Source organism: Oryctolagus cuniculus, chromosome 20 (genome assembly GCF_051225735.1).
Source record: "Oryctolagus cuniculus isolate XC-2025 breed Fujian yellow rabbit chromosome 20, ASM5122573v1, whole genome shotgun sequence".
NCBI classification, from domain to species: Eukaryota; Metazoa; Chordata; class Mammalia; order Lagomorpha; family Leporidae; genus Oryctolagus; species Oryctolagus cuniculus.
In genome coordinates, this window is record NC_142886.1 from 51,163,184 (window position 1) to 51,186,461 (window position 23,278).

The 23,278-nt window shown below is 58.7% G+C and overlaps 3 protein-coding genes across 5 annotated transcripts in view; 1 reads left to right on the forward strand and 2 right to left on the reverse strand.

Moving 5' to 3' along the window:
* Nucleotides 1-459: 459 nt before the first annotated feature.
* ATP5MJ (ATP synthase membrane subunit j) lies at nucleotides 460-4,001 on the reverse strand. Its single transcript, XM_051834936.3, has 4 exons — nucleotides 3,940-4,001; nucleotides 1,805-1,928; nucleotides 989-1,012; nucleotides 460-594 (listed from the first exon to the last, which is right to left on the reverse strand). Exons 2-4 carry the CDS (start codon nucleotides 1,926-1,928, stop codon nucleotides 566-568), a joined length of 177 nt encoding a protein of 58 aa, XP_051690896.1. The 5' UTR covers nucleotides 3,940-4,001; the 3' UTR covers nucleotides 460-565.
* A 12,788-nt stretch (nucleotides 4,002-16,789) lies between these two features.
* TDRD9 (tudor domain containing 9) overlaps nucleotides 16,790-23,278 on the forward strand; it is an 86,455-nt gene continuing 79,966 nt past the window's right edge. For all 3 annotated transcript variants that reach the window (XR_016226892.1, XM_051834938.3, XM_089322787.1), the window contains exon 1: nucleotides 16,790-17,106. Coding sequence is in view for 2 of the 3 variants with exons in the window: in XM_051834938.3 (XP_051690898.3) it covers nucleotides 16,919-17,106 (188 nt within the window). In the remaining variant the exon portion in view is untranslated. The remainder of the gene's footprint in view (nucleotides 17,107-23,278) is intronic.
* RD3L (RD3 like) lies at nucleotides 20,107-22,123 on the reverse strand. The gene is made up of 3 exons (XM_070065447.2): nucleotides 21,701-22,123; nucleotides 21,027-21,332; nucleotides 20,107-20,725 (listed from the first exon to the last, which is right to left on the reverse strand). Exons 2-3 carry the CDS (start codon nucleotides 21,323-21,325, stop codon nucleotides 20,476-20,478), a joined length of 549 nt encoding a protein of 182 aa, XP_069921548.2. The 5' UTR covers nucleotides 21,326-21,332; nucleotides 21,701-22,123; the 3' UTR covers nucleotides 20,107-20,475.

Consider the following 23,278-nt stretch of genomic DNA (forward strand, 5'->3'; position numbering starts at 1 on the left):
CCTCACTGGAGGGGGGGGCCTGCCCCCCCAGGGGAAGGACGCCCGGACAGGGCCTGCCCTCAGGCAGCGGGGTTCAGGCCGGCGTCTGCTGTCCCCGAGGCTGCTCGGCTGTAGCGGCTGCAGATGCGCACAGGACGCGCACACCCACCCGACCTGAAGCCAACGCTGGCTGCGCAGTTACATTCAGCACTCACGCAGCCTCACGAGCGACTGCTTCCGGAATGTTCCAGAGTTGTCACTCTGCCTCCCATCGGCTCTGGTGCACCGATCCTGAAGCACTCTGCAACTCGGGCGCTGCTCTCCCGGGCCTGCGTCGGTGCCGCCGCCACCCTGGAGGCCCAGCGAACGGCTACGGCACCCTGCTCCTGTGACGGCGGGGGACCCGCCCTTCCGACCCTCAGGTTTCCCTGGGGTCCCGGGGGCAGCGGGGGGCACTGAGTCAGCACCGCACGGCGGGGGCACAGCTCACAGACGCTTTATTCATGCCGCAGGGCAGCCGGGGCGCGGGCGAGCTGCGGCGACCGCAGCGGGTGGACGCGTCCTCTCACACTCCCAGCACAGCTGGCTAGTGACGGCCGTGGGCGGCGCCGGAACCTTCGGGAAAAGATGCAACATTAGGAGGATGCGACGCGCAGAATTTAGTCTGCGATGCCCGTCTCAACAAATCGGGAAGTGTGAACACAGCTTCGCAGGACACGGGGGGCGCGGGGGTTATCCCCACGGGGGGCACGGGGTCCGCGTCGGGAAGACCAAGGGAGCGGGGAGTGGGGGTGCCTGTGCAGCTAACCTGTGCGCCCCGCTCCCCACTACCCGACGTCTCCCGCTGGAGAGGGGGTGCCAGGGGTCTTCTGTTCAGAGCACGAGAAGCAGGTACCCAGTCCCTCCCAGCAGGCACGGCCACCGCGAGCCCCGAGGTGTCCACGCACCCCCGCGGTACTGGACTGTCCCCGAGCCACGCAGGACACAGCTCGTGGGTCAGAAACCTTACCTTTCATCGCTTTGCTTCTTTTATCTAAAAAGGAAGGAAACAACGCGTCATTCCAGGGTTTCATAAAAACGCCTGTGGTCGACTCACGGTGAAAACCCACCCTGGGCTACGGTAGCGACAGCGGCAGCGCACCCACTGCAGGCCCGCGGGTGGCCTCCCCCGCCCCGGGCTCCTAACGAGCTGCGGCCAGCGGCTCTCTGTACCCCCGCGCCTTATCTCTGCTCCACCAAGGCCCCTCCTCTCAATGCACCGTGGAAAAGCGTCAGGCGTGCAGGGCCGCGGGGAAGGCACCATGAGCACCGCTCGGCAGCCGTGCCCGCCCGACCACGGCAGCCTGCGCCTGCGGCCAAGGCCGGGTCCCGGGAACAACGCCTCAGAAAGGGTTCAACTTCCTGGCATCCAGGTCTTCTTGGATGTGACGCAGCTGCCCCCGAATGTCTCTCAGGGGACAGATGCTGCTCGTGCCCTCAGAGCCCCACACGTGGCTCTGACGCCCGTGTCTTTCAGTTGAGGGTGGCGACTCTTCGGGGCCAGTGCTGTGGCCTGACCGCTTAGCAAAGCCCACAATGCCGGCACGCCGTACGGGTGCTGGTTCGAGTCCCAGCTGCTTCATTTCCAATCCAGCTCCTGCTGGTGGCCTGGGAAAGCAGCGGAAGATGGCCCACGTGCTCAGGCCCCGGCCCGGCCCTGGATACCGCGGCCATCTGGGCGTGAACCAGCAGATGGAAGACCCCTCTCTCTACCTCTGCTTGTCACATAAACGCATCTGAACAAGGGGAACTGCTCTTGCGGACGGGAGCCGGGCGAGGCACTCACCGGCGCTCCGGATCTTGTACACGATGAAGCTCATGAGCCCCATGCCCATCCAGATCTCCTGGTAGACCTGCGTGTAGTAGGGCCTCATGGGTGTCCACACGCTCTTGACAACGCTCTGCAGCATCTGCAAGTGCACAGCGCGGGTCACCGTGGCTCCCTCTGCCAGTGGGACCCGCACCCACGGCGCCGCCGGGGCCTGGCGCCGGTCTCCGGCCGCCCCCCCACCAGCCTGCCCTCCCCAACGGCTGTGCCACCAGCAGCAGTCCTGCTGGGTGCAGACTCCGGTCGGTGCCTGTCGGCACGCTCAGGGGCTGGCACTCAGAGCCGAGGCACCAGGTGGCCGCGCTGGTCCCTCAAAGGCCACACACCCGGCCAGCCACGGCCAGCGACAGAGCGGCAGTGACTGCACAAGCGAAACCAGCTGCTTCGTTACTGGGCTTGACCGGGAAAGGGAACCGCGTTCTCGGCGAGTCTGCGTGCATCGCGCTCCGTTTCCATCTGTGTGCTCGGGGACCCCCGAGGGTCTGCAGGACTCCGGCCACCTGCCGAGCCTGCGCCCGGTCTGGGCTGCGGCCAGGAACGCTGCCCCTCACCCAGCTTCTCTGGGGACCCTCTGCTGCCCTCACTGGGTCTCTCAGAGGCCCAACCCCCTCAAGGGTCAGTGCCGTCCTCCATTACTGCGACCTGTCCCACGGTCAGCCTCTCATTCAGCAAACATGAACCAGGCACACACGAGGCACCGGAGCCGGGCAACACGGCAGAGCCGGGACAACTGGGTGTGTGTGCGTGTCCTGGGCAGAGGCTGTGCACGCCAAGGAGAACCTGGGGAGTCGGGAAGAGTGGGAAGGAGGCCACGGCGACCGCCAGCTCCAACCCTGCTCTGCACCTGCCACCAACTTGAACTGTCTCTCCCTCACCTGCAGAAGAGGCACAGAAACGGAACCCAGGGCCGGCGCCACGGCCGTAGCAGGTAACGTCGCCCCCTGCAGTGCGGGCATCCCATACGGGTGCTGGTTCAGTACCAGCTGCTCCACTTCCGATCCAGCTCTCTGCTGTGGCCTGGGAAGCAGTAGAAGGTGGCCCAAGTCCTTGGGCCCCTGCACCCGCGTGGGAGACCAGGAGGAAGCTCCTGACTTCAGATTGGTGCAGGTGTGCTGCCCCCCAGGGCCCAAGACGGCCTCGGAGGAGCAGTCTGGTGTGGAGTTACACAGATCTCCATCCCGTGGTTCACAACCCGAACGTCTCAACAGCTGGGGCTGAGCCAGGAGCTGCGTCCTGGCCTCCCCCTCGGCGGCAGGCAGTGGGGGAGCAACCGATCCCAGGCACCACGTGCCACAGCGCCCACCCCGAGAGACGGCCAGGCGGGAGGACTCAGGTTAGCGTGCTCCTGCCGCCCACGCCGGAGACCCGGATCGCGCTTCCGGCTTCAGCCCGGCACTGGCCGTTACGGGCATCTGGGGAGTGGACCGCAGAACTCTGCACACTCTGGGGGCGGCGATGTCGTCGTTAGCACGGCGGGGGGGTTCGCACACGGCACAGCCGGGGCAGTGTCCAGGAGAAGGGCGCAGGTAAGAGGCCACAGACGGTCTCGGGCGCCCCGACGCCGGCTCCCTCCGGCCTCCGCGTATTCGCGCACGGCGAATATCCCCGCTCCTGCCCCCACACCCGCCCCGACTTGCCTTCTAGCCAAGGCTGTCCCGTCTGCCGGAAAAACCACACCTGACAGCCAGGGCCCCGCCTTCACCCCGAGCCCGTTCCGTCCACCGCTGCAGATCCCGACTCAGAGGCCAAGCGGGTGTCCGCCTGCAGCCGCGCAGTCCCGGCGCCGGGCAGCGGCCGCCCACGCTCGCTGACCACGGCAGGGGACACCCGCCCGCCCCAAGGCCCCCAGGAAAGGCGCGCCTCTCGGCCCGCACCGCTGCCGGCAGAAGCCCCGGCGGCACAGGTGCGTTGCGCGCGTGACCGGCCGTCGCCCCACTCGCAGCGGACCCCGGGACGCACACCGCGGCCGGCCCCCAAGGTCAGGGGCGCCGGGGGGCTCCCGCCTGCCCTCTCAGCCCGCTCCCGCCCCCTCGGCCCGCCCCTTCGCGTCCGCGCTGCCCACAGCTGCGCGCGGGGTGCGCCCCGGCACTCACCTCGGCGCACACGACCGCCCGGGCCGCACCAGCGCCCGCGGAACCGAAAACTCGGGAAGGTCACGGAGCACGCACGCGCCGCGCGGAGCCTGCCGGGAAGACGGAAGCGGCCGCCGCGCTCCGAGGCCAGAGCGCCTCCAGGTGCGCTTGCGCACCACAGCGCCCCCGCCGGCCGCCCGCAGGAGTGGAGGACTCCCGGCCTGGGAGCTGGCCTGTCCACCCGGGTCCTAGCAGGTGGTTTAGTGAGTCCAGGAAAGGTCCATCCGCACCGGACGAGTTGATGAAGTAATATGCCCTCTTTTTTTTTTTTTTGAAAGGCAGAGTTACAGAGAGGCAGAGGCGTGGGTGGAGGGGAGGGGAGGTCTTCCATTCACTGACTCACTCCTCAGAGGGCCCAAGGGCCAGAACGGGGCGATCCAAAGCCAGGATCCAGGAGCTTCTTCGGGTCTCCCACGTGGGTGCAGGGACCCAAGCACGTGGACCATCTTTCACTGCTTTCCCAGGCCACAGCAGAGAGCTGGATCCGAAGCGGAGCAGCCGGGACTCGAACCGGTGCCCATATGGGATGTCAGCACTGCAGGAGGCGGGTGTACCCGCTGTACCACAGAGCCCCCCCTTTTTTTTACAAATATTTTATTTATTTGAGAGGCAGAGTTACAGACAGAGAGAGGGAATATATTAAATCTTATCAACAGAGAAAGAAGCCCTCCCCAGGGCTGCCGACATGAGCTATTACCAGAGAAATTGCAGGGTTCTGTCTTCGTGCAAGAAAGAATTCAGGCGTGAGACAGAGTAGTGGGAGGTAAAATAGCAAGGTTTGTTAGGGAAGGGACATCCGTAAGGACGGATGGGCACCTCTCAGACAGAGCCTGAGAGACTGGGGCTGGGGGGGGCAAGGTTACATGGTTGAGTGGTGAGAATACACCTGGCCAGACCAGGTGGGTGGTTCAGCAGAGAGGCAGAGGGCTGAGCGCGCTGTTGGGCTGAGGCCGGGGGTTTTTAAGGAGATGGGTCTTGCTTCCCCACCTCTGCTCCTCTTGGAACAAAGGGCTTTTGGATGTAAATAGAAAAACTTCTATCTGAAACAAAGGACTTTATGGATGCAAATGTTATCAGGCAGGAGGAAGGGTGGGCAGGACCCCCTAGAGAATTGGGATCCGGAGCAGGGTACTGGGCTGCACCTGAGAGATTGTGGAAGATTTGTCAGGCAGAAGGGGTGGGGACCCCCCCCCACCTGGCAGGTTATCAGGTAGAAGAGGGCAGGGCAGGGCAGGATGTGAATACTGGGCTGCCCCGAAACACCATCAGGATGACTTTGAGATGCAGCATATGCTGGACATAGTCTTCCCTTTAGGCCTGTCACACACACATAAGCTCATACCTAACTTCCTACCTAACATTCCCCCCTCAAGAGGCAATACCCAATATTCTTTTTTGGGATTATGGATGGAGTTCCGTTTTCTGTAACTTCTTCAAAGCGGGCATGTGGGCGTCGAGGGGGATTTGGGTATTTCCTCTTGCTATCTGTCTTATGGTGTGCAACAGTGGCCTTGGAAAGACTGTCCTGCTCGGTCCAGAGGGCTGCTCAAGGTTGTCCAGCGGAATGGGCTGGAAGGCTTGTCTGACAACCATTTGGAGTTCGACAGCTTTTAGTCTGTTAGAGACAAAACAAACAAGGGCATTAAAAACACACGGTCCAAAGAGAAGCAGCAAGATTACAGAAGTTCTTGGGCAAAGGAGAGGAAATAGCCAGGATTTCCATGACCAGATGTCAGGCCAGAAATCCCAGCCCTGCTTGGCCTGGTCCTGGAGGTGCTTGGCTTTGTCCAGGAAAAGTACGAATTTGGATTTGTACCTGTCCAGTCTGACTGACCCAGAGACAACATTCTTCCTGGAGCATGGCACAGACACCTCTCGGAGCAGCAGTTAGCATGTCCAATATTTCTTTCTTTCATAACCTTTTGTGACTTCCACACACCCTCTTCAACTTACTTGAAACATTCCATCATTTCCATTCCAGTCTAGAGTAAACTAGCCATCAGGATAAAGTCATTCTTACAAACCATGTCCTTTCCTTATTAAAAAAACTCTTTCCTTCTAACCTTCATTACCAAGAACACTCTTTCCTGTGCCGGCCTGCAGCACAAAGAACCGGGTTTCCTGAAACAGAGAGTGGGAATGCAGGGACAAGGACGCAAAGAATGGAGCCAAGACAAATCCTGATCAAGGCTCGTTTATTCAACAAATCCAGTAGTATTTAAACATGACCAGTTGTATACAAGAAGGCACACAAAAGATTTACATATCCAAGACTTTTGTGGTTACAAAGAGTTCCTGATAAGGTTCTTCCTGCCTCTTCCTGGAATCTCCTTAGTCTTTTGTCTGTGCCAGGATGTCTCCATCCATATGTTTAAGTGTAAACAAAAGGGGCGACTGCCTGTGGCTGCCCACACTTTCCTTTTTAACCTTCCTTACCAAGCACATATTTCTATACTTGTGATGTTTTCCATAGAATCTGGTTGGCTCTTTCTACCTTACCGGAAGACTGAGGTCTCCATGCAGAGTGAAGGTGCCGAGTTATTCCTAGGGCCTCAGAAATCCCTTGTGTGATCTAGAGCTCTGGGTAGGTGATCAGTTCTGCTAAGTGAGCAGAAGTTGCTGGGGGCAGAGCACGCTTCAGTAACGTGCCAGGCCATAACTATTGCATACCCTGAGAAGCAGGTCCCGTCTGACAAAACTGTTTCTGTCTGTGAACCAAACCTCATCTGCGTTAGCCAGGGGGCTGTCTTTTAGGTCCCTTCTGCTGGCATAGATCAAGTCTATATAGTCTCAGTACAGGAGTGGAGGGGACCACTTTCCCCTGGAACTGGCATTAAAGTAGCTGGATTTAAAGTGGAGCAATGCATTATTTTTGCCTGAGGGTTTTCTAGGAGGACCTGATACATTAGTATCCTACTATCTGTGAGCCAGTGAAAGCCCTTTTGCTCTAACAGAATTTATTTATTTATTTATTTTATTTTATTTTATTTTATTTTTTTGACAGGCAGAGTGGACAGTGAGAGAGAGAGACAGAGAGAAAGGTCTTCCTTTGCCGTTGGTTCACCCTCCAATGGCCGCCGCGGCCAGCGCACTGCGCTGATCCGAAGCCAGGAGCCAGGTGCTTTTCCTGGTCTCCCATGCAGGTGCAGGGCCCAAGGACTTGGGCCATCCTCCACTGCACTCCTGGGCCATAGCAGAGAGCTGGCCTGGAAGAGGGGCGACCAGGACAGAATCCGGCGCCCCGACCGGGACTAGAACCCGGTGTGCCGGCGCCGCAAGGTGGAGGATTAGCCTATTGAGCCACGGCACCAGCCCTAACAGAATTTATTTGATGTGAGGTATAAAGGGCGATATCTTGCCCCACTGTAATTCTAGATACCTCCTCCGTCAGCAAGGCAGCTGCTGCCATCCTTAGGCAGAGAGGCCATCCTTGTGCAACCATGTGTAAGGTTTTAGAAAAGTAGCCCACAGGTTGCTAACAGGTCCCAGATCCTGAGTTAACCCTCCTAAGGTGACTCCCTGCCTCCCAGTGATGTACTGCTGGGAGGGTCTCTCTGGGTTTGGCAGTCCTAGCACAGGGGCTTTAGTCATAGCATCCTTTAGCTGGGAAAGGCTGTGGTTTGCTCTTTCCCCCAAAGGAGGGGCTCTGCTTTGGCTGCCTGTCGAGAGCCTGGTTTAGGCACTGTGCTATTTCCCTGTATCTAGGAACCTGTAAGCTGACAGAGAAAAGCTGGACTGCCTGAAGTTTGCAGAAGTAGGAATTTGCTGCATGGCCCATATCCTCTCTGGGGCGGGGGAAAGCACCACCCTCCCCAGCCCGACAGACTGGGCCTCCTGCTTCTGTCTGCGATGAGCCAAGGCGCCTGGGTGGGCACAAGCCCCCTGGGTGGGCCCAAGCCCCGAGGGCGATGAAAGGGGCGCAGGCGTGTTTGGCTGGCTGGGGGTTTTCCAAGAGAAATGGAAAAACCAAAACCAAAACCAAGGACAGAGAAGCCTTGCAGCCCCCGCGCGGGCAGCTAAACGAAGCCTTGTGCTGAACCGTAGGGGAGACCTGGAGGGGACACGGCCGATGGCCAGTCTGGGATTCTCCAAGGACAGAAACCGGGGTTCAGTGAGGGAGGCGAGGTGAGCGCAGTGCTGGACGCACTGAGAATGAGACGAGGGTTAGAGGCCTGCAGGCCGGGGAGTCAGCTGTCGCCCCTCATTACCAGCAGAGCCGCCCTGGGGAGCCGGCAGGGGCCGCGGTGGCCTGGTTCCCGGGAGCCTCTCGCCACCGCGCACAGTGCAGCGCTCCGAGGCTGCGCGGCCTGTGACGTCACCACGCGATGACCCGGAGCACCGGCCCCCACCCCCCACCCCCCCGGGCAAACTGACGCCTGCACAGGTGCGCGGGCCTCACGCAGACGGCGCTGACCTTCTGTGAAAACGCTCTGTGACGTCCAGTGAGCTCACTGCTATTTTAAAATGAATTAATGAGTAAACACCCCAAACAAAAGTTCTTTGGGGTCTTCGCAGCTTTTTTCCCCAAACTGCCCTCCTGTTCTTGTTCTGGGAGGTGCAGTGTTTAAACCAGTCCCTGTCCTCTGGCTTCTTGCAACATGAAAAGGCAGGTTTTCCAGAAATTCTTCGTTGTCAAGCTCTCTGAGAAGCACACGCTGCGCCACGCGTGGGCGGCACCCACAGGCAGGCGGGGGCCATCTGAGAATCCAGATGTCGGGCTCCTGGCTGTGCTCCCAGCCCCGCGACTTCCCCGCAGGCATTTGGAAGATCTCCCTCTGTCTCTTCCTTTCTCTTTCACTCTGCCTGTAAAACAAATAAATGAATCGTTAAAAAAACAAGGAAAATAATTTTAACTTGCAAATTTCCTATTTTACATGCAAAGGCAACTAACTTCAAATTGTGTCCATCTTCAATAAATGAGAGCTTTAGGATTAGGGGCCGGCACCGTGGTGCAGCGGGTAAAGCTACCGCCTGCAGTGCCCGCATCCCACATGGGCTCTGGTTCTAGTCCCAGCTCCTCCACTTCCGATCCTGCCCTCTGCTATGGCCTGGGAAAACAGTACAAGATGGCCCAATCCTTGGGCCCTCTGCACCCACATGGGGGACCTGGAAGAAGCTCTTGGCTCCTGGCTTTGGATTGGTCCAGCTCCAGCTGCTATTGCTATCTGGGGAGTGAACCAGTGGATGAAGATTCTCTCTCTCTCTCTTTGTAAATCTGCCTTTCAAATAAATAATTTTTTTATAAAAAAGGGATTAAAGACAGTTTTGAAAAAAATTAAGAAGCAAAATATGAGAAAAAATAGTAGGGTGCCCTTAACAAGTGCTGAATAGAATAAAACCAAACGTTACAGTTTCTCCCTTTACCAAGAATACTGGCACTGATTATTTCACATATACATGTCAATCTCTCAAGATACAAGTCCCAAGACGACTGAATGGTTTGGACCAGTTTCTTTTTCTCCAACAAAAGAACTCCCACCTGCTAGATTAAAACACACACACACTCTGGGGGCCTGCATGTGGTACAGCGGGCCAAGCCTCTACCAGCCGCACTGGTATCTCATGATGGGTGCCAGTTCGAGTCCCGGCTGCTCTGTGTCTGATCCAGCTGCCTGCCGTGGCCTGGGAAGGCTGTGGAGGATGGCACAAGGGCTTGGGCCCCTGCACTCGAGTGGGCGACCCAGAAGAAGCTCCTGGCTCCTGGCTTCAGATTGGTCTAGCTCCAGCCCTTGCGGCCATTTGGGGAGTGAACCAGTGGATGGAAGGCCTGTCTCTGTCTCTGTCTCTCTCCGTAACTCTGCCTCTCAAATAAATAATTCTTAAAAAAAAAAAAAAAAAAAAAAAAAACACCCTATACTCTGTTGCTGTGGATTCGTTCTGAGAGGAGAAGTGCGGTAGGGGCAAGAAGTGCAAAGTCACCACACAACACAGGGTGCGGGTGGGGGAGGGGGGAAGAGTCAGGTGAAGTCCAGAGCAGCACACTGACTCGTTTATTTCAGTTGGTACAGCAGCTTATATAGCCGAGGCAGCCAATCCGGTCAAGGGGCGGTTTATGCCCTAACCAGTCACTGCCTGTTGCCAGGCAGGCTCCGTTGCCAGGTGGTTTCCCAGGTGGGTTCTGCAGCCATTCCTGAGTAACTGACGCTCATTGCCAGTGGCCATCTTAGCACTGCCTTCTCATTCTACCACAATACTCTTACACATTTTTTAAATATCAGTGGTAACCAGTTACTCAGCATATTGATATTTTTTATTTTTTTAAAAGGATTTATTTTTTGAAAGGCAGAGTTACAGAGAGAGGAGAGAGAGAGAGAGGTCTTTCATCTGCTGGTTCTCTCCCCCAAATGGCCGCAGCAGCTGGGGCTGGGCCAGGCTGAAGCCAGGAGCCAGGAGCTTCTTCTGGGTCTCCCACTTGGGTGCAGGGGCCCAAGGGCTTGGGCCATCTTCCACTGCTTTCCCAGGCCACAGCAGAGAGCTGGATCGGAAGTGGAGCAGCTGGGACTAGAACCAGCACCCACATGGGATGCTGGCACTGCAGGCAGAGGCTTAGCTTACCACCCCACTGTGCTGGCCACGTTGATACTTTTTATTTATTTTTAAATTTTTATTATTTTTATAAAATATTTATTTGAAACTCAGAATTACACAGAGAGAAGAGAGGCAGAGAGAGATAGAGAGAGAGAGAGAGCGAGGGGTCTTTCATCTGATGGTTCACTCCCCAACTGGCCACAATGGCCGGAGCTGCGCCAATCCGAAGCCAGGAGCCAGGAGCCTCTTCTGGGTCTCCCACGCGGGTGCAGGGGCCCAAGGACTTGGGTCATCTTCCACTGCCTTCCCAGGCCACAGCAGAGAGCTGGATCGGAAGAGGAGCAGCCAGGACTAGAACCGGCACCCATATGGGATGCCGGCGCCTCAGGCCAGGGCGCCAACCCACTGTGCCACAGCGCCAGCCCACATTGATACTTTTTAAAAAGAAGTGGCTGGCGCCGTGGCTCACTAGGCTAATCCTCCACCTTGCGGCGCCAGCACACCGGGTTCTAGTCCCGGTCGGGGCGCCGGATTCTGTCCCGGTTGCCCCTCTTCCAGGCCAGCTCTCTGCTGTGGCCCGGGAGTGCAGTGGAGGATGGCCCAAGTGCTTGGGCCCTGTGCCCCATGGGAGACCAGGATAAGTACCTGGCTCCTGCCATCGGATCAGCGTGGTGCGCCGGCCGTGGCAGCCATTGGAGGGTGAACCAACGGCAAAGGAAGACCTTTCTCTCTGTCTCTCTCTCTCACTGTCCACTCTGCCTGTCAAAAAAAAAAAAAAAAAAAAAAGCTTTGTGAATATTGTCTTTTTAAGAAATCCTGGGCCGGTGCTGTGGCTCACTAGGTTAATCCTCCACCTGCGGCGCCAGCATCCCATGTGGGTGCTGGGTTCTAGTCCTGGTTGCTCCTCTTCCAGTCTGGCTCTCCACTGTGGCCCGGGAAGGCAGTGGAGGATGGCCCAAGTGCTTGGGTCCCTGCACCGGCATGGGATACCAAGAAGATGCACCTGGCTCCTGGTTTCGGATGGGTGCAATGCCGGCTGTAGCAGCATTTGGGGAGTGAACCAATGGAAGGAAGACGCTTCTCTCTGTCTCTCTCTCTCACTGTCTATAATTCTACCTGTTAAAAAAAAAATCCTGGACAGAATTGGGGCAGGTGCCTTGGTGCACTGGGTTAATCCTCTGCCTGCGGTGCTGGCATTCCATGTGGGCGCTGGTTCTACTCCCAGTTGCTCCTCTTCCAGTCCAGCTCTCTGCTGTGGACTTCGAAAGTAGTGGAGGATGGCCCAGGTGCTTGGGCCCCTGCACCTGCATGGGAGACCCGGAAGAAGCTCCTGGCTCCTGGCTTCGGATCGGCACAGTTCCAGCCATTGCGGCCATTTCGGGGGTGAACCAGTGGAAGGAAGACCTTTCTCTGTCTCTCCCTCTCACTGTCTGTAACTCTACCTCTCAAATAAATAAATAAAATCTTTTTTTAAAAAAAAAGTCCTGGACAGAGTCACAGTAGGGACAGAATCATCCCAGTGCACACCCACATACCTCCTAGTTCTGATTTAGGGTCCTTTTCCCAAAGAAACTTATACTAAGGAGTTTGGAGAATTAACAGTACACACCAAGGGGATAATCTGAAGTCAAAAAACTATTGGCTCTGGGCAGCAGGACCATAGGTAATGACACAACCCAGGGATCCCACTCCCACGTGTCCAGGTAAGGACATGCACCCACTGAGGGATCTCACTCCTACGTGTCCAGGTAAGGACACGCACCCACTGAGGGATCCCGCTCCCGCGTGTCCAGGTAAGGACATGCACCCACTGAGGGATCCCGCTCCCACGTGTCCAGGTAAGGACACGACCCAGGGATCCCACTCCCACGTGTCCAGGTAAGGACACGCACCCACTGAGGGATCCCACTCCCACGTGTCCAGGTAAGGACACGACCCAGGGATCCCACTCCTGCGTGTCCAGGTAAGAACGTGCACCCACCGAGGGATCCCGCTCCCGCTGTTTCCAGACGTGGATCACTGTCAGTGTGACACTGGGGAGGGACACCTTTTGTGCACGGGTGGTACTTGGGACACCAGCCGGCCACAGTGAAGCAGTGGCAGCATCAGAAGGACAGGGAGGCCGCTGGTTGGAGATGCGCCCTGCGCACATCCTGCTCGGGAGACGAAGGTGTCCCCGGACAACTCAGTGATGGCCGCGCTACCATTACAGCGGCAGCCAGGACCCTGTGAATGCAGCCGGGGTGATGGCTCGGTTGAGAGAATGCACACAGAGGACACTGACCGGCCCCCTCCCCTCCCTGGACTGAACCAGCACCGACATTGCAACAGAATATTATATTCGGCTTTCTCAGGCGCATCTGTGGGAAGCTGGATGGGAAGTGGGGCCGCCAGGACTTGAACCGGCACCCACATGGGATGCTGGCATTGGGGGTTTTGCCCCTTGAGCCACAGTGAAGCAAGGGAGCTAGTGACTGGCTTCTCACACCTCCCATATATATTTTATTTGACAAGTAGAGTTATAAACAGTGAGAGAGACAGAAAGGTCTTCCTTCTGTTGGTTCACTCCCCAAATGGCCGTTATGGCCTGTGCTGTGCCGATCCGAAGCCAGGAACCAGGTGCTTCCTCCTGGTCTCCCACGTGGGTGCAGGGGCCCAAGTACTTGGGCCATTCTCCACTGCCCTCCCGGGCCACAGCAGAGAGCTGGACTGGAAGAGGAGCAACTGGGACAGAATCCAGGGCCCATATGGGATGCCGGCACTGCAGGCGGAGGATTAACCGAGTGCGCCGCGGCGCCGGCCCCTGGCCTCCCATATTCTGTAGAGAAAGACATGAGGTGTGTGTCATGGGTTCAGATCTATAGATGGAAAGACTTCCAGGGCTGGGCTGCGAGAGTGTAGGAGGGAGGCTGGCAGCCACACCGGGCAGGTTAGGCATCAGTTCTTGGGGCAGCCCAGTGCAGAGATGCATCGTAGTCTACCGCCAGCAAGTCCCAAGCTACCTGTGTGCTCCGTGTCTTGCAAGAATGTGAAAGATGAGCCGGTGCCGGGGCTCACTAGGCTAGTCCTCCGCCTGCGGCGCCGGCACCCCGGGTTCTGTCCCGGCTGCCCCTCTTCCAGGCCAGCTCTCTGCTGTGCCCGGGCGGGCAGTGGAGGACGCCCAGGTGCTTCGTCTCCCGAGCAGGATGTGCGCAGGGCGCGTCTCCAACCAGCGGCCTCCCTGTCCTTCTGATGCTGCCACTGCTTCACCGTGTGAATGCCGTAGTGGCCATTGGGGGGGTGAACCAATGGAAAGGAAGACCTTTCTCGCTCTCTCTTTCACTGTCTAACTCTGCCTGTCAAAAAAAAAAAAAAAAAAAAAAAAAAAGATGGGGGCCGGTGCTGCGGTGTAGCAGGTAAAGCCGCCACCTGTGGTGCTGGCATCCTATATGGGCACTGGTTCAAGATTTGGCTGCTCCACTTCCAATCCAGCTCTCTGCTATGGCCTGGGAAAGCGGCAGAAGATGGCCCAACTCCTTGGCCCCTGCACCCACATGGGCGACCTGGAGGAAGCTCCTGGATCCTGGCTTCAGATCAGCTCAGCTCCGGCCATTGTGGCCATGTGGGGAGTGAACCAGTTGATGAAGACCTCTCTCTCTCTCTCTGCCTTTCAAATAAATAAATAAATCTTAAAAAAAAAAAAAAAAAAAAGAGTAAGGGGTAGAGGCTGGCCTTGTGGTGCAGCAGGTTAAGCCACTGCCTGCAGTGCTGGCCTCCCATTGGAAGTGCCTGGCCCAGGCTCTACTGTTACAGCTGTCTGGGGACCGAATCAGCAGATGGAAGATCTCTGTCTCCCTCTGTCACTCTGCCTTTCAAATAAGTAAATACATACATTTACTATATCTTTAAAAATAGAAAAAGGAATGTAAAAGGTGAGAAGCCACTGTCTTAGGGAGTTTTTAATACATTTATTTATAATACAATAAATTTATTTATAATAATAAACTTTATAATAAATTTATATGTTTTATATTTTTATAATTTATAATTATATATTTATAATAATAAATAACATTCATAAGATTTATTTGAAAGGCACAGTTACAGAGAATCAGAGACAGACAGGTCTTCCGTCCGCTGGTTCACTCCCCAAATCACAATGGCCAGAGCTGGGCCAATGCAAAGCCAAGAGCCAGGAGCTTCCCCCAGGTCCCCCATGCAATGTCGGCGCCCAAGGACTTGGGCCATCCTCCACTGCTTTCCCAGGCCACAGAGAGAGCTGGCTGGGAACAGGAGCAGCCAGGACTCGAACCGGCGCCCACGTGGATGCCGGTGCTGCGGGTCGGGGCGTTAACCACTGCGCCCCAGCACCGGCCTGAAGGCTGTGATTGTGAATTCTACAAAGCAAGAGGTGGCCAGGTCGGGAGGGTCGTGGTTCCCTGGTGCTGAGGTCTCTGTGAACGGGAGCAGGTGGTGGGGTGGGCGCTGCTGGCAGGCTGTCCTGCGTTCTGGGGGCACCTGTCCCTGGAGTGCCCTAACCATGATTTACCTGGACAGGGTTACAAAGAGAAAGGAGACAGCACCTCCCACTCGCGGTTCACTGCCCCAACGGCCACAAGGCCAGGCCCGGCCAGGGCGGACCCCGTCTGTCCCCACGCGGGCGCTCGGCCTCACCGCGGCTCTCCCAGGCCACAGCAGGCAGCCGGGTCGGAAGCTGAGCAGCCGGGCTCCAACCCGCGTCTGCTGGGACGCTGGCGCCGCACGCAGCCCCAGGACACCTGGCCTAGGACAGGCCGGGGTCGCACTGGGGGTCACCTCCTGCTCAGCCCCGCCTAGGACAGGCCGGGGTCGCACTGGGGGTCACCTCCTACTCAGCCCCGCCTAGGGCAGGCCGGGGTCGCACTGGGGTCACCTCCTGCTCAGCCCCGCCTAGGGCAGGCCGGGGTCGCACTGGGGGTCACCTCCTGCTCAGCCCCGCCTAGGACAGGCCGGGGTCGCACTGGGGGTCACTGCCGGCTCAGCCCCGCCTAGGACAGGCCGGGGTCGCACTGGGGGTCACCTCCTGCTCAGCCCCGCCTAGGACAGGCAGGGGTCGCGTTGCACTGGGGGTCACCGCCGGCTCAGCCCCGCCTAGGACAGGCCAGGGTCGCACTGGGGGTCACGTCGCACTGGGGTCACCGCCGGCTCAGCCCCGCCTAGGGCAGGCCGGGGTCGCACTGGAGGTCACCGCCGGCTCAGCCCCGCCTAGGACAGGCCAGGGTCGCACTAGGGGTCACGTCGCACTGGGGGTCACCGCCGGCTCAGCCCCGCCTAGGACAGGCCAGGGTCGCACTGGGGGTCACCTCCTGCTCAGCCCCGCCTAGGACAGGCCGGGGTCGCACTGGGGGTCACTGCCGGCTCAGCCCCGCCTAGGGCAGGCCAGGGTCGCAATGGGGGTCACCTCCTGCTCAGCCCCGCCTAGGACAGGCAGGGGTCGCACTGGGGGTCACCGCCGGCTCAGCCCCGCCTAGGGCAGGCCGGGGTCGCACTGGGGGTCACCGCCGGCTCAGCCCCGCCTAGGACAGGCCGGGGTCGCACTGGGGCCCCCGCCGGCAGCACTGTCCACGCTGCCCGCTCTACGGCGCGGGGGCTTCGCGCTGTCCACTCTCCGCGCCGAGGCCGCCGCAGAGCCGGGTGCGCTCGCACTCCCCCGGCCCCAGCCTCCGGTTGCACCGTCCTGCGTCCGCGCAGACCTGTTCCGGCCCAGGTCGGTGTCGGCCGCGGTGCTCGAGCCGCAGGTTTGGAAGGACGAGGAATCCGGCCCCGTGCTGGCCCGGCGCACTCCTCGTCGACCCTCAGGGCTCCGCGGTGCCACTTCCTCCGAGAAGCCTTCCCGACTTCTCCTTATCCCTGTCCTCCACACAGGCGCCAAGTCCCGCAGGACACCGCCTCCGCTCTGGTCCACAGCCACCGTGGGCCTCACTGGCCCGGGCAGGCAGCAGGGGCTCAGCAACCTCCGGCCCTCTTCCGCCCGCAGCAAGCCCACAGGTGCGGTGCCCGAGGCCTCCGCCCTGCACCTGCTCCTCGGGCTCCACGGAGGCGGCTCAACTTTTCCCGGCAGGCCTTGCGCGGGGAGGTGGGGCGTGCCGCGGCTCCCAGCAGCCCTTGCGCGGCAGGGCGGGGCAGAGGCACGTGGCTGCGCGAGGTGGGCGGGATCCTTGACTCCCGACTGGGCGAGACGCGATCTGATTGGAGGGCCTCACGCAGTGGGGGCGGGAACGGCGGGGGCCGCGGCCCCACCCGGCCCTCAGGGCCGCGCGCTGATTGGAGAGTTCCCGGAGGGGGCAGGGTGTTGGAACGGCGGCGCCGCGCAGGCGCGCTCCCTCGGCCGTCGCAGTTCCCGCCGCTCGGAGCAGGCGGTTGAGGCGGCGCCGACGCCGCGCTGCGGTCCACCATGCTGCGCAAGCTCACCGTCGACCAGATCAACGACTGGTTCACCATCGGCAAGACCGTGACGAATGTGGAGCTGCTGGGCTCGCCGCCCGCGCTCCCGGCCGAGGCGGCCCGGGAGGAGGCGCCGCACAAGGCCGCCGGCGCGAACGCTGACCCGGCCGAGGCCCCGACGGTCGAGGCCTGTGGAAGGTAGGCCGCGGGCTCGCGGGCAGCCGGGACGGCCGGGGTCCCCGAGCCCGAGCCCCTGGGCAGCCGGCCTCCCCGCCGCGGGCTCGGTTCCGTCGCAGATGGACGTTTCGAAGCGAGTTTCCGGTGTCCGGAGAAGCGGAACGGAGGGGACAGGCGAGGGTGTCGCCTGGCGGCCAGCAGCTTGCGCCCGCCCTCCGCCTGGCCCCGGGCTCTGGCCGTGTCCACCTGCGGGGGGGGGGGGCGGCTTGGCTCTGCTTCCGGCTCCCGGCGCTCTCGCTTCGTCCTCGCCGCCCGCCGAGAGGTTCGCAGGCCCGTCTCGTCCCACGGAGGGAGGTGGCGCAGGAAGTCCAGCGTGGGAGAGTCCGACCTCAGCCGCGTGCCCACGGGATCTGGCCCTGCGCGCGTGTCCCCCCCTGCCTGGGAGGCGGACGGTGGGGGCGCCAGGTGTCTTCCAGCCTAGGCGGCAGCCCCAGAGGGAGCGCTGGGCTTGTGCGCACGCGTGCTCGGATTGAAGGAGGCCCAGGGCAGACGGGGTGGGGGTGAGGGCCGAGCCCCGACGTGAGCTGGGGTGGCTGGTTCATTCTGCGTGTCCGCTTGGCGGGGCCCTGGGTGTTTGGGGGAAGCTGTGTGTTGGATGAGGACTTGCAGCCGAGTGGTGTCCCCCACGGCCGGGCGGGCCTCCCACGGTCAGTCGGGGGCTGACCTCTCTGAGCCAGAAGGAACCCTGTCCGGAGACCGTGGCCTGCAGCGCCCCCCCCCCCCCCCCCCCCCGCCATGGCCTGCCCTGCGGGTTAGGACTTGCACCTGTCCGGTCCTGTGAGCTAATTCCTGAAAATAAACTCTTCGTAAACTCAGCTTGTTGGTTCTGTTTGTTGGGTGGTGAGTTCTCACTAATACACCATCCAAACCGGAGATAGGAAGATGGCTTAGACCCGGCAGGTTGGGCGGGGGTGTGCGCTGTCGGAATTAAGGATACCGAATTTTAAAGACTTGGCTTCTTTATGTTGAAAGAGTTGGAGAGAGGGAGAGGGAGGTCTTCCATCCTCTGGTTTGCTGCCCAGATGGCTGCAGTGGCCAGAGCTGGGCCAGGGAGCTGGATTGGAAGTGGTGCAGCCGGGACACAAACTGGCACCCACATGGGATGCCGCCCTCACAGCTGGCGGCTTTACCCGCTGTGCCATGGCGCCGTCTCCCAGGATCCATTCTTTTTTTTTTTTTTTTTAAAGATTTTATTTATTTGACAGAGTTACAGTAAGAGGGAGAGACAGAGAGAGAGGTCTTCCTTCTGTTGGTTCACTCCCCAAATGGCCACCTCGGTGGGCGCACCTCGCTGATCCGAAGGCAGGAGCCAGGTGCTTCTCCTGGTCTCCCATGGGGTGCAGGGCCCAAGCACTTGGGCCATCCTCCACTGCACTCCCGGGCCACAGCAGAGAGCTGGCCTGGAAGAGGGGCAGCCGGGAAAGAATCCGGCACCCATATGGGATGCTGGTGCCGCAGGCGGAGGATTAACCAAGTGAGCCATGGAGCCCCCCCCCCTTTTTTTTTAAGGATCCATTCTTTAGATCGAGGTCAGGGCCTTGAGCTGGGCTGGATAACAGGACGGGGGTGGAAAGCAGTTGCAGGCGACACCCAGGTTTCTGGCTGAGCGACAGGAAGCTGTTGGCACCCACAGGGAGGCAAGGCTGCAGGGGTAACTGGCTCCTGGGGGCAGTGCTAGGGGTTTGATTGTGCGTGTGTGGACTCTTCTGTCAGCCAGAGCTGCGAGCAGCCTGGAGCTGAGGGAGGTCTGGCTGGGGCTGGGTGTGTGGGGTTCAGGGCTTGGAGACCTCAGACGCTGGGTGTGTGTGGAGGGGGAGGCGGCCGGGCGGCCAAACCTGGGTGTTGGGTGTTGGGGACTGGGCAGGTGGAGTGAGCAGAGGGGTCAGGCAGGCGGGGGGGAGGGCACCCACTTTTACAAGCAGCTGTTGGCCTGGTGCCCTTCGTGTGCACATCTTTGTGTTTTCCGTGAGTTGTTTTCCTGGGCTGTGCTCCCCGTGCAGGGGTTTAGCGAGGGTCTGGGCCCCTCACTCTGCCTCTCAGTGCAGTGCCCGCCCGGCACAGCAGGGGCGCTGGTAGTGAGTGAGCTGCCTCCGCAGATCCCGGTCCTGGCTCTTACAATGCCAGACCTCAGACCTCGTTCTATGCACAGTCGCTCCCAGCCTGCGTGCCTGACTCCCGGGAGGGGCGCGTGCCCTGTGCGCCCAGCCAGCGGCATCAGTAGGAGTGTTACACAGTGGGGTTTAAGTCGAAATTGAGGGCAGCTGAATGTTATAGGAACTGGCCAGGAAAGCAGAGAAAAAGCGAAGTGTTTTTTGTTTTTTTGTTTTTTTTTTTTTTGAGTGGATATTTAATTGTAGTCTTGCTTTATTTTTAGGGGAAGGCAAAGCAGCCTCCTAACACAGGCTCAGGTTTTTGGATTTAGCTTTGAGAGTGGTGAAGGCTCGCACTGTGTCAAAAAACCCAACTCATGCATCGTTTCCTGCTTTTTGTTAATTAATTTTTGTTGACAGATTTCCTGCCATCCATTCCCCAAACGCCCACGGCAGCTGAGTCTGCGACAGGCTGAAGCCAGGAGCCTGGAGCCCCGAGTGACCCTCGTGGGTGGCAGGGGCACGAGGAGGACTCGCCGTCCGCTGCCGCCCCGGGTCATTGTCAGCAGCCAGGCCCCCGCGGGCGCCGCAGGCGGCGTCCTGGTCGTCCTCTCCGGTCCTGCGTTGAGTGCAGCTGGAGTGCTGACTTCTGCTACTTCACCTGGTGTGGCAGAGATTCAGCTTCTGCTTTTGAGAGTGGCAGCTGCTGACGCTCCGGTCCGTGTGTTTTGCTGGCGTGTTGTGTTGTGGAGCTGCGTTTATTGCACTTAACTTAGCACCGAGATAAGAGTGTGGCGGGAAGGAGCCTGCGGCGGAGATCCAGCGCCCTGGTCTCCCGTCCCTGCTGAGAACGAAATCACGCAGTGGGCTGTTGGCTTCATTTCCGTTTTTATTGTAAAGATAAGATCCACATTAACCATTTTATTCTACCCATAGCTTCTGTTAGAATAACAGTCCAGCTTCACCCTGTCCCACGTAGGATTCCAAACCGCATAGCAGGTAAGGTTGCCGTAGTTCCTGGAGAGGTGTCTGAGTACAAGGAAATACTGCACACTCTAGATACCGGGACACGTTTTAGCTAAGCGCCTACCGTTCAGGGAAAGCGTAGTGTGCTTAGAGCATCTTAGAAGGGAGCGCTGCAGTCGGGGCCGCTTCTGACCTCGCGACAGAGGCAGAGGCCGTTGCTGTCCCGGAGGCGCGCGCTCTCGGTGGCTGTAGACACCGCTCGGCTGCCGGTGGCTTAACTGCGCGGGTGAGGCTGCGGCAGGCTCCACGTTCCGCGAGAGAGCGCCGGGTACCTGCTCTGTGTGTCTTTGTCCACGTAACTTGAGATGGTGGGTATTTCCTCCTTGCCGGCCCCCGAGGGCGCCTGCAGACCCCCGGGGGCGCCCCCTCTGCCAGCGGCACTCAGGAAATCTCTCAGGACCTGCTTGAAGATGTAGACTATTTCCCACGGCAATACATCATTTTCTGCCAAAACTTCTCGAAATCTAGGGGAAATGGGTAACCAACATTCAGTTCAGAGAATTTGTTGTGTTCCTGTATCTCCTGAATACAGCTCAAATAATGGAATTCTGCGTTGATACCTGACTTTGCCTTAAAATTATACTTGTAGTAAAGAAGCTGTGATTGTAATACGCCGTTTCCTACCAGTAAGACGCCCCCAGGTGCATTTGTGCAGCTCGCTAGGGGTTTTGGTGGCTGGGTGTCTGGTGTGTGCGGTGGGACTGACAGGCTGGACTGGCGTGCGTCCGAGTGTGCGGGGAGGGGTCGGGACAGCCACGGCTTTACCTGCTGAGCACAGCTGCGGTTTGGCAGGCCTGCACTTGGGAGCAGAGGACTTCGAGTTGTCTCTGTTCAGTGGCTGGGATGGCCGCGTGGGGACTCTGGTGGCTTCTCAGCCAGTTGCAGTCCACGCCTGCTTTCTTCCCTTTTTGCTCATTTTCGATCTCTTGGATGAACCTCTCTCGTTCCTTCAGGTGCCACGTTAGCTCCCGAAGCAGGGTCTGCGTTGCTGCGTCCGAGCCAGCGTTGGCTGTGGCTTTGTAGGCGTCCGCCTTGGGCCACTTCATCCAGCCAAAGAGTGGCATCGTCAGCCTGTGGAAATAGCATCACTTGTTTATTTGCATAAAACGTACAGTTCTGATGAGTTTATTGGTTTATTCACATAAAGTTGAACACATGAAGTTCCCCTGCTGCTGAATATGCAGGTCAGAATAAGGTCAGAACATGGATTGAAGTCTTCATTTCTAACTAGGTCAGTGCCAGATCCAGGCTTTGAAAACACTTTTCTGGAGCTAAGCAGAAATTAAATGTACAGAATCAGACACAGTCCACAGAGCGACCGCTTCTGAAATCACAGACTTGCTCCTGCGGGCTCTTAGGCGGAAGGTCTAAACCAGCCGTGTGTGAGGAGAGCGGTCTGCAGTTCGATTTGCGCTTTCATAGAAAAGCTTCGCACTTACCCTGGCTGCTCGCTGGGCTCAGCGCACACGCGCGGGCGGGAGCCGGGCCTCACCGCGCCTGTCCTGTCCCCCTGGGTGTGTCGGCCGCGGGAGGGAAGAGCCTGCTGCCCACTGAGACTGCGTTTGGAGTGAATCTCTGTTAGGAACGAGGTTGCGATGTCTTCGTCTGGAGCGAGTGCTCACTAGTTCACCTCTCAGTAAGCTCGAGGAAGTGACAGGAATAACTACTAATCTTCACAGATTATGTAACCGTCCACCTTCGGACGTAGCCAGTCTGTTTAGGAAACACGCCGGCAGCTGTGGAGGCTGGTCCTAAATGCATTTGGACGTGTCTTTGGCAGGGAAACGGGGAGCGGCCGGCTGAGCACCCCGCATGCGCTCCCGGCTGAACTGGACGCTGCCGCCTGCTGTGCTGCTGGGCTGTGCGTAGCTGTAGGGCACAGTTAGTGCTGTGTGTTGGTGCCTGTAGAGCTCTAAAAATAACCATGTTGCTTTTATTCTTCAGCTTAACTTTCAGGCCGCCTAGAAGCCAGGTCACTGTCCCCTCTAATGAACGCAGGAGAAAGAGATCAGACTTGGCTGTGCGAAGCCCGTGTCCTGAGAAGGCTGTGGTGGTTGAGCAAAATGGGAAGGAAGGTGCGTCCGTCCCCGTGAGGTAGTTAGCGGCATTGCATCCTGTGTTCGCGTGGGCTTTTTCTTGCCTAGTGGTCAGGACATTTCTCTTTGAGACGTTGAATGCTACAGGCTATTAGAAGCACTTGAAGAGGTGACTTTAAATAAACTGTGTCTCTGAAGACAGATGACAAGGTGGCACTGAGTTACCAGGAACAGAGCACAGAGACCCTGAGTAAAATGCGGCTTAAGTTCGTGTGTTCTGATACTGTGTTTCCATTTCAGACAGTTACAAAGTGGCTATTCAAAAGCAGAGGTGGCAATAGAGCCACTGTGATTTTTTTTTTAAGATTTATTTATTTATTTGAAAGGTAGACTTAGAGAAAGAGAGACAGATCTTCATCTGCTGGTTCACTCCCTAAATGGCTGGGCCAGGCTGAAGCCAGGAGCCAGGAGCTTCTTCCGGGTCTTCCAAGTGGGTGCAGGGGCTCAAGTACTTGGGCCGTCGTCAGCGGTTTTCCAGGTCCATTAGCAGGGGGCTGGATAGGGAGTGGAGCAGCTGGGACTTGAACCAGTGTCCATATGAGATACCAGTGCTGGCTGGCGCTGCGGCTCACTTGGCTAATCCTCTGTCTGCGGCGCAGGTACCCCGGGTTCTAGTCCCGGTTGGAGCGCTGGATTCTGTCCCGGTTGCTCCTCTTCCAGTCTAGCTCTCTGCTGTGGCCCGGGAAGGCAGTGGAGAATAGCCCAAGTGCTTGGGCCCTGCACCTGCATGGGAGACCAGGAGAAGCGCCTGGCTCCTGGCTTCGGATCAGCGCAGCGCACCGGCCGTGGCAGCCATTGGAGGGTAAACCAACGGCAAAAGGAAGACCTGTCTCTCTTTCTCTCACTGTCCACTCTGCCTGTCAGAAAAAAAAGATACCAGTGCTGCAGGCTGCAGCTTAATTCACTGTGCCTCAGTGCCAG

Excerpts from the sequence above, each read along its gene's own strand:
- ATP5MJ (XM_051834936.3), bottom strand. The coding sequence starts at position 1,928 with ATGCTGCAGAGCGTTGTCAAGAGCGTGTGGACACCCATGAGGCCCTAC. Across the intron at positions 1,013-1,804 it reads GTACAAGATCCGGAGCGCCG|ATAAAAGAAGCAAAGCGATG; the intron begins GTGAGTGCCTCG and ends CTTCCTTTTTAG. Across the intron at positions 595-988 it reads AAGAAGCAAAGCGATGAAAG|GTTCCGGCGCCGCCCACGGC; the intron begins GTAAGGTTTCTG and ends CTTTTCCCGAAG.
- RD3L (XM_070065447.2), bottom strand. The coding sequence starts at position 21,325 with ATGCCACTCTTTGGCTGGATGAAGTGGCCCAAGGCGGACGCCTACAAA. Across the intron at positions 20,726-21,026 it reads ACCGCAGCTGTGCTCAGCAG|ATTTCGAGAAGTTTTGGCAG; the intron begins GTAAAGCCGTGG and ends CATTTCCCCTAG.